Source organism: Dipodomys ordii, unplaced genomic scaffold (genome assembly GCF_000151885.1).
Source record: "Dipodomys ordii isolate 6190 unplaced genomic scaffold, Dord_2.0 Scaffold160, whole genome shotgun sequence".
Classification (NCBI taxonomy): domain Eukaryota; kingdom Metazoa; phylum Chordata; class Mammalia; order Rodentia; family Heteromyidae; genus Dipodomys; species Dipodomys ordii.
The window spans coordinates 783,301-792,529 of NW_012267376.1; the positions used below are offsets into that span (position 1 = coordinate 783,301).

Sequence of the window (9,229 nt, forward strand, 5' to 3'; positions counted from 1 at the left end):
CACGAATGCCCGGGTTTCAGGGAATTTGAGAAGTCAAAATTTTGTTCATGACAATTCTTTTTCATATTAATTTTCTCAAGTCCATAGTGTTTTCCAGAATGAAAATTTCATTGTGCTTGCTTTGGTAGTGAGGTTTCCCCTGCCTTCACACTACCATCTGTATGTAGGGTTTGAACTCAAGGCCTCATAGTTCCTAGGTAAGCAATCTACCACTTAAGCCATGCCCCAACTCTTCTGGCTTTATTTTTTAGATAAGTCTTACATTTTGGGGCTGGGAAGGTGGCTCAGTGGGAGAGTGCTTGCCTTGCATGCATGAGGCCCTGGGTTTGATTCCTCAGCACCACGTAAGCAGAAAAAGCCAGAAGTGGCGCTATGGCTCAAATGGCAGAGGTCTTGCTTTGAGCTGAGTGCAAAATTTTTTGCCTGGGGCAAAAATTGGACTGCAATTTTCCTATGTATCTAGGGTTACAGATACAGTATAACTTCTTGTCAAGGATGGCCTAAAACCATGGGCCTCTCAATCATCTGGGATTACAGGCTTAAAATAATGGTGCTCAGCCTCTCCTTAAGTGTAAAGGAGATACTGAGACTACGGGACAGGATATATAGACACATAAATTATATTTTCCTGATTTAACATTAGGACAAAAGGAGACTGGTATAATTTGCCTAAACAGTTGTGTTGATAAACAATGAAAGCTTGGACAGCAGTTTTTGAGCTGTGAGAAAAAAAAATAGAAGTGATTGGTCTGGATTATAGACCAAAGTATAAAGCTATTTAGGACTTGAATTTATTCTGTAGGTTTTTTTTTGTCAGTCATGGGGCTTCAACTCTGGGCCTGGACACTGTCCTTCAGCGATTCAGCTCAAAGCTACCGCTAAACCACTTCAGCCATAGTGCCACTTCTAGTTTTCTGGTAGTTTATTGGAGATTAGTCTCATGTACTTTCCTGCCCAAGCTGGTTTTGAGCCACAATCCTCAGATCTCAGCCTCCTGAGTAGCTAGGATTACAGGCTTGAGCACCCAGCACCCCACTATTAAAGGATTATAAAAGCCCAAAAGACTGGCTATATAGTTTAATGAAATGTTCAGTGATTTGAAATTTCTCAAACCCATATGCATTTGTGACCCCCACAGATCATACTTCCCCTCCCCCCCAGTAATGACTAACACAAACTTAAAAAAAGAGACAATGGCACAAGATTGTCATTCACTTTTCCGCATACTTTATTTGTTACAAACATACAATTCTTTAAATATAGACTGTAAAACTCCATTTGCAAAAGTCTGCTATTGTAAGGAGTGCACACCAGCAGGAAGGATTCTTAACTTTTTCTATGAGTTTTCTGTCAGTTTTGCTAGTTAGTGGTAAATACGGGACCCGCTATTTTACAGACCTGTCCGAAGCTTCTGGCTGTATTCACATTGCTCTTTTGAAGCAGCCCTGCACGTATCAAAATTGTTCAGAATCTGAGCTTCAACCTACAGGCAGTGAGATCAACAGCCCGTCTGGACTCTGCTTTTTGAACGGTTTTCAGGAAGTGTGATTTCTGGATGGGTACTGCACTTCACGGATTTGTTTGAATTGCCCATGCAGCTCTATGTTAAAGTGCATTCTTCTTTTCAAAAATAAGCAAGAGAAATAATCTTTTTACTTTTTAATTAACCAAGGTACTTAAAAAAATGAACTTTTTGGTCTCTCAGCAGATATTCTCAAATTGATCCTACTACTATAATTTCCATGTTCTATTTACAACATTTATAGGATTCTGGGTGGAGGGAACTTTATAAAATGAAAGGTGCAGCTTCACTTGAAGCAGAAATCAGCTCTACAAATTCATACATAGGCATACGCACTTGGCTTACAATGTATAAGCTTGTTGGTATTTACAGAGATCAAAGACAACCCTCTCCAAAAAAAAAAAAAAAGAACAAAAAACAACCTTTTAAAGTAATTGCCAACCTAAACTCTAATTGTACATTTAGATCAGGAAGCTGTCTCCTGCTATCAAGATTTGGTTTTAATTGAAATAACTTCTGTAGATTCTCTACTGGAAGGACATGAGTCCCCCGCTTTGGAGTGAAGAGCCAAGTCTAACAAAGCTACCAATAGATGGAACTGTCTCTGAAGATTCCCACAGAACAAAAACATGCTATGTAGCACTGTATCAGAACAGGTGATCTTAACAAATGATTTTAGAAAGACATCTGTATGAAAGTCCAAAAGGAAAACAAAATGCTTAATAATATAGATGTTCTAGGACTTCAGAAAAACATTCAGATACACTGATATAGTCTTGATACTGATGCCACTGAAAAATAACTCAAATACTACTTGCCTCCTATTGGAATGTGCAAAACCATAGACTGTAAAAAATGTGTCTACACTAACTGAAAGTCAGTTTCTAGACTTTTTTTTCCCCTAGGTAGAACTTTGGGTTTTGAACTCAGGGCCTTGTGTTTGCTTGGCAAATGCTCTACCACTTAAGCTACACGCCCAGTCGTATTACTGGTATTATTTTTTGCTTTATTTTTCAGATAGGGTCTTTTGTTTATTGCCCAGGGCCGGCCTTGGGCCACGATCTATCTCTGTCTCCCAAATACCTGGGATTACAGGCATGTTCCACCATGCCCAGCTCCAGAGAGCTTTTTTACACAGAAGAGTGACATGGTAGAAGAAAAGGATTTATGCTTATTATCAATTTAAAACAAAACCTCCAAATGTGTTTAGTGATAAAATCCTGTTCTTTCATTTTCTTTGAGTCTCTTGTACTTTTTTCTCCCAAGAAGAAATGTTAAAAGGGAAGAAACAATCCACTTGCCCTTCTATTTCCAAGCACAGATTTTTCTGACCAGCCTGATCCTGCAACACAGGACAAAACATTTTGCCTTTAAGAGATGGTCTCAGTGAGTCTTGAAAAAGTTAGCCATTGAAGAGATGCTGAACGTAGGAAAAAAGAACAAACTCATGCCTTCTGCAAAATGCTAGTGGCCACGTCATGTATCTATCACTTTCTCTTCACAACTCTGGACCTTCATTTCACTGTGTGCCCTCTCTTATCTGTCAGTGGAGAGCAGATATAGCATGGGGAAAATAAAAATTGCTCCCAGATTCAAAAATCTATTAGAAAAGTTGAGTTAAAAACTTTCACTATCATGCTAGCTTAGCTTCTAATAAAGTTGTGCTCTCCCTTTTACTAGTTTACTGTGGTAAAGCTAACAATATGGCATCTGCTCGTTTTAACATGGTTCTATCTGTCCCAATTGGAATGTCTAATTCCAAGAAGGCATGAGTTAGATTCTCAAACGAGAGTTAAGACTGTGAACAGAAGTGGACAGCATATTCCATACTGCATTAGGAAATACAAAAGGCATTCACAAAGGCCTTGCTTGATTCAGGGGGACACATTGCAATTGGGAATCCCCAGGACAAGAAATCTTTACAATGCTGATGCAATTTTATTTTTCTATTTTCTGAATTTAACTTTCAGTACTGAAAAGTGGATTGCACATGTTCCAGTAATGAAACTAGGTTTTAAGAATAAGGTCTGAGGATGACTTACACAGTCAAGTCAGATATGTTAATGGAAATTGCTACTCAAGAGTCCAGTTATCTCAAGAAACTTCTGAAGCTAATATTAAAAATGAATACTTTTTTTTCTAAATTAAAAGCAGAGGAAATGAGGCTGTAATTTGTCATTTCCACCTTGCGTATGGAATTTCAAATGGGACATATGGACTTTTTTCTTGTCTGTATTTTAAGGTAAACATGGTTCTTTTTTTCTTTTTTCTTTTCTACAAACTATCTCCCCCCCACCCTGCCCTACCCCCACCCTTACACCCATTATCCAGTATATTGAATGGGAATTGTAACTCTTTCGGAAGACAGCTAATTGATTTACAGTACTCTAAAAACAACCCTGAAAACTGATAATCTCATTCATTTACTGTAACTTCAGTGCTGTTGTTGACAGAAAAGAAAAAGTTACCTTAAGGCTTAAGGGAAAGTAACTTATTAAATTGTGAATGCAGCATTTTTTACTCTCCCATCCATTGGAAACTAGCAAAATGTATTCTGAATCAACAATACAAACTTTCTAACGTTAGCAAAGATTTCTACTCTCCTGACATAAAGTTAGAATAATATTCATAAACAGAATATCTAGGGGAGCCTGAGAAACCATGATCCACATCACACAAAGATCCTATGCATTTCATGATCAAAAAGTGCTTTATCTTTGAGAAATATGTCAGGGATAAAATGGAAATATACAATGCAAAAATCACTTGACACTTTTTCAAGTGACGTACAATTGTGGAAAAGGAGCAAAAAGGTCTGCTCTCTGAACAGGCCTTACTTATGCACAAGACTTTTAAGGTGTCCTAAATTAATATTGATTTAAAGAATTCATAATAGTGGGGATTTCACTCCACTATATTTTAAAAAACCTGAGATTGGACATCAAAGCTGTCAACTTTGTTATTCATCAGAGCAATTCTGATACTTAGAAAACTCAATTGAATTAGCTCCAGGATCAAAACATTAACTTTCCCAATCAAAAAGGATACAATCAAAAACATACCTAGAGTGTTATAGAACAACTCTCAGCAAACAAGTCATTTTCATATAAGCAAAAAGTCACTTCTTTCCTCTCCCTTCTCACTGAGCAAGGCCACACGATTTTCAAATGAATATCTACTGAGAGATCAGTTGTGCATTGGACAAAGTACCATAATTGGGTTAAAAATGAAAACAAAATTTACAGTGAAGAATACTTATGTGCATGGCTTACACACTCCAGCTTCTTAATTTTATCCACCTCAAGAGCAAGGTAGATGCACAGTCACCTTGTGTAGATTACATTCTACACCCCTGTAAAGCCAGTCAAGGTCATATTTAAGCATCTTCGGCAACTACAGTGCCTGAAGTGTGCAGCCATTTACAGACCACTCAATATGAGGGCATTATTATAACCAGCCTCTTTTGCCCACAACCCTGCATTTTCAGATAAGACAAGATAATTGTTTTGTTTTGAGAAAACCGAAGCTTGAATCTCTTAAAAGACCTGCAATTTACTGCAAAGTGACCCAGAGTAACAAAGGAAGCAGGAGGTTAATGGCTGCCTGCACCAAAAGCCTCTCAATCATTCTGCAGTAAATAATTATGGAAAGTGACATGACAAGTAGCCATGTGTGTACCACAGCTACAGCCAGTTGTACCACCTATATGCCTCCAACAGTTCCATAGGGTATTTGGGTTTTTGGTTTACTTTTCAGTTTGATTTTTGGTGCTATACAGACTGACATTTTGTTTGGTGCAGCATATGCACTGAAAGATCTGCTCACCAGAATTGCCATTTCACTTGCTGAAATGATGAGAAGGGACAATAGAAACCTAAAGAGTAACATCTCTTCACAGAGACCGACTCTTTTGACTGTTTGGAAAAAAAAAAAAAAAAGCTTATCTCTGTAGCTAGTTTGAAATAAAACTCAATTTTTTGAAAAGGAGTTTTAGTTCCCTATTTCTAAGGAATGTAACTATTTTCATTAGCTGGGATGTTTGCCAAATTTTAAAAACAACTTCTAAAGCGTTTGTAATAAGCAGCTAAAAACAAAACAAGAAAGTTGCTTCCCAGAGTTTGTATAATGCCATTATCTAACTGGAACAAAGACTATTTCCTTTAATAAGCTAGTATTAATGAATGAATCTCCATGCTCTGCAGATTTCTATTGTCCCTAGTCACTGGAATGAGGATCAGTGAAATGCTACAATTAATCCACATCCTTCTGCAATCTTCCTACAGTGGAAGAGAGGCCATGAAACACCCCTGCAGGAAAAATAAACCTCAGAGATTGGTTTAAGACTTAAAAACCCACCACTAGGACATTCACCACTTAATCTTACACAGGCAGGTCAAAATTTTAATATAAATTACTTTTGCCAACACATAGCTTACGCATTCTTTGCTCCTTTTTTTGGAGGATTCTCAAATTGATATCTAAAGACTTACATATGATATATAACTGTTATATGGTCTAATGACTAAGAAAATTTCTCTGGTAACCAAAGCTGATGCCATATATGGTAGTGTTCTTGGCATATACTCTATACGCCTCAGACCACTTCCACATTCTTTCTATTCAGCTAATTATAGCTTAGTAGCCACTGGTAAAGGATTGTGAAGACCCTGTCATTTCTACAGAATAGAAAGGCAAGGCTAGTTACTGCAATTCAGCCAAATAAAAAGAAAAGAAAAAAGATTAATAAACCACTCCCTTGAAAAGGAGAGGTACTGCACCTTTGCAAAATTGAACTGGCTCACTGCAGCTGAGCAACAGAATCACCACTGAAGCAAGAAAACAAGTTGGTCTATACAGGAATTGTACATGATTTGAAAATGAAAAAGTTACAGCGATCAACTAATAGCTGCAACCTTAATTTTCATTGCTGCCTCAGAGTTGAAACTTAAGCAGTTTCTGCAAGCCTAATGCTAGCTTCTCATCTCCTTTACTAAAACTAGGAATTTGTTCTCCGCAGCAAAGAAACAAAACACTCAAAACACATAGGTAAATACAGCAGGACATTATTGAAAACAGCTGCCTTGTGGTACAAAATACAGTACAAGTATACGGATGTCATTAAAACATCAAAAATACTATTGCTCCCATACAATTTAGGAAACATTCTTTGCAACGGAGAAAAATTGAAAAGAAAAGCTTTAAAAAATGTTTAAAAATTCTACTATGAATGATGTGAGTAGAGAAATAGTCTGAAAAGGGCACCAATGTTTGTGGCTCTTCTATTTCTTTGAACCTAAGATCAACATTATTCTGAATCATAGTCTAGTTTAAAAAAAAAAGCCTAATTTTATATACACAAGTATCTCCCTCCCTCTCAGCCACAAATACATGAAAATGACCTTTTTGTATATTACTTATTTCCCAATAAATACAAAAAGATTGTATAGATTGAATACCAAAATAAGATAATAAAAAGGATATGCAATAAATTAAAAAGGCAGCTCAAATAAAGGGCAGGCATGCAGTTAAAAAAAAATACTAAGATTGTGGAGGTGGGGTTACTTGCCTCCTAGTTGAGAAGGTGTCACACAAAGAATACCTGAAAACTTTGGATAGAACATTAGCTCCCATTCAATTCAAAGTTTCCTAGGCCTGTGACATTTCTAGAAATACCTTTTGATGGGGTGGGATTAACTTGATTAATAAAAATCATTTCTACTGAAAATCCATTTAAAATATAGAAGAGGCGATCCATGAAAACCCCAACTTTTATTCTTGAAAGACAGCTGGATAAACTGGCCAATGCCAGTATGTTGCAATTTCAAGATGGTATAAAAATGCTTCCAGGATATAGTCAGCATATTCACGTTCACATCAGTTCCATTCACAGATGGATTTCAGCTTCCACCGGGTGCACTGCTTGAATCATTCATCCATCATTTGCCAACTTTGATTGTGAGGTACTAATAAGATGGATCAAGTTCTTAAAAATTTGTTTTAAAGAATAAATGATGCTGGAATTCTGAACCTGAGGATCTTTAGTATTTGAACAAATCCACAGATTAAACTGAAGGTGAATTAAGACTTCAGTTTTAGTTATTTCCAACTTCTCTGTGAGGATGCATATTCCATTAAAGCTCAGGCTTGTAGCCACACGGTTCCTTTTTCAGAAAATCATCAAGTTTTACAGTTTAAAATGCAGCCAACCAGTGGCTGTAACAGCCAAATTAGCCATAATTCACTGGCTCATATGGTAGAGCCATGGGATCTGGCTCTCATTCACACCAATGCCACTTCTTGGTAATGACCTCCACCTTTAGAGATCAAGGGAAGAACTTTAGTGAGCAGCAACCCATCCACTCAACGAGTTCGCCTTGTGCTTTATGCCTGACTTATTGTGCCTACCTCAGCAACCCCCAATGTAAAACTGCTTTTATTTTTTGAAAAAAAAATTCCTTTTGCCCAACTTTTAAACCATTTTAGTAATGAATTCTCTAGTTCAAGCATTGGCTTTTGAATTTTCGCATCCCGGAAAACAATTCTGCAAAGAAAAGACATGGGGCCAGGTTCCATGCAAAACCATTAAAAAAAAAATCCAATTTGTTTTGATTCGCTGATGGCTTCTTGAATTCTTTTTTGCCTTGTCCATGATTGTGTAAAGTTGCATTCCTTTTCATAAACCTGGACTCTCAGGACTGGGTAAGTGCAAAGGTCTCTCTGTCTCAAGAATTTCCGTGAAGATCTCGATCCAAAAGGCTGATTACAATGAAGGTGAAGGATAGACACTGCAACGGCAGCTGGAGAGATACTTTAGATTTACCCAGGTACAACACAAATTCAACTGTTATCCACAGATGGATCTGGGTAAGTCAGATGTGTTTAGGGGCCCAGACTCGAAATCTATCCCCTTCAGGATTATCTAGATGAGCTTAGGAACCTCGGGTGGGAAATAGAAGCTGAGACTCTTGCAGGTGAGGAGATGCTGTTGTCCTCTCTTTGCAGGTTGCTGTCAATTTCTGGAACTTTACTGCTTTACTCACTGTCCAAGACTGTTGTCTTATGGTTATTTCTCTTAACTATATTATTTTTTTTTAATTTTGTTGGTTTTTTTTTTCTCCCTTGGTGGCCTCCCGGGCTCCCTCTCCACTAGCTCACAGGGGAATGAGCAAGAATGGGAACTAGCCAGGGGGATGGGGGGTGGGGGGCGCGGGTAACAGGGTGGGGGAGGCCAGTGGGGAAAGCTGCCGTTTCAATCCTCATCCACCTCCTCGCCTTCGGACTCCTCACCGCCGCCACTGCCCCCAGCACGACGCTCGTAAAGCTTATCCCTCTGCCGCTCCTGGATTTCTTTCATCTCATCCGCATACCGGCAGAAGGCGCCACCAAACTTGCCCCAGGCCTTGAAGGGCACGGTGATGGCATTGCGGTAGGACGGCTTCACCTCGCTCACGCGCAGAAACACTCCGTACTTGTTGCAGCCCACATCGAAGAAGAAACGTTTGGAGTCCACCGTAATTGAGGTGCCCTCCGGGAGTTCCCCGTACAGGCCGCCCCCGGGGCCGCCGGCACCGCCTCCTGGGCCTCCGGCCAGCTCGTCGTCCTCGCCTCCGTAGTCGTCGATGAGCTTGGCGAGCGCGTCGCGGAATTCGATGAGACCTTGCGCGGGCAGCGCGATGGTCTGGCCGCTCTGGAGGCCGCCGGGCCCGG

At 39.1% G+C, this 9,229-nt stretch overlaps 1 protein-coding gene across 1 annotated transcript; it reads right to left on the reverse strand.

The window, feature by feature from the left end:
• Positions 1 to 2,531: 2,531 nt before the first annotated feature.
• On the reverse strand, positions 2,532 to 9,227 carry Purb (purine-rich element binding protein B; the record flags this gene model as incomplete). The annotated part of the gene is made up of 1 exon (XM_013032938.1): positions 2,532 to 9,227. A coding segment is annotated over one exon (456 nt), but the record flags the coding sequence as incomplete, so codon positions are not given.
• Positions 9,228 to 9,229: the final 2 nt, after the last annotated feature.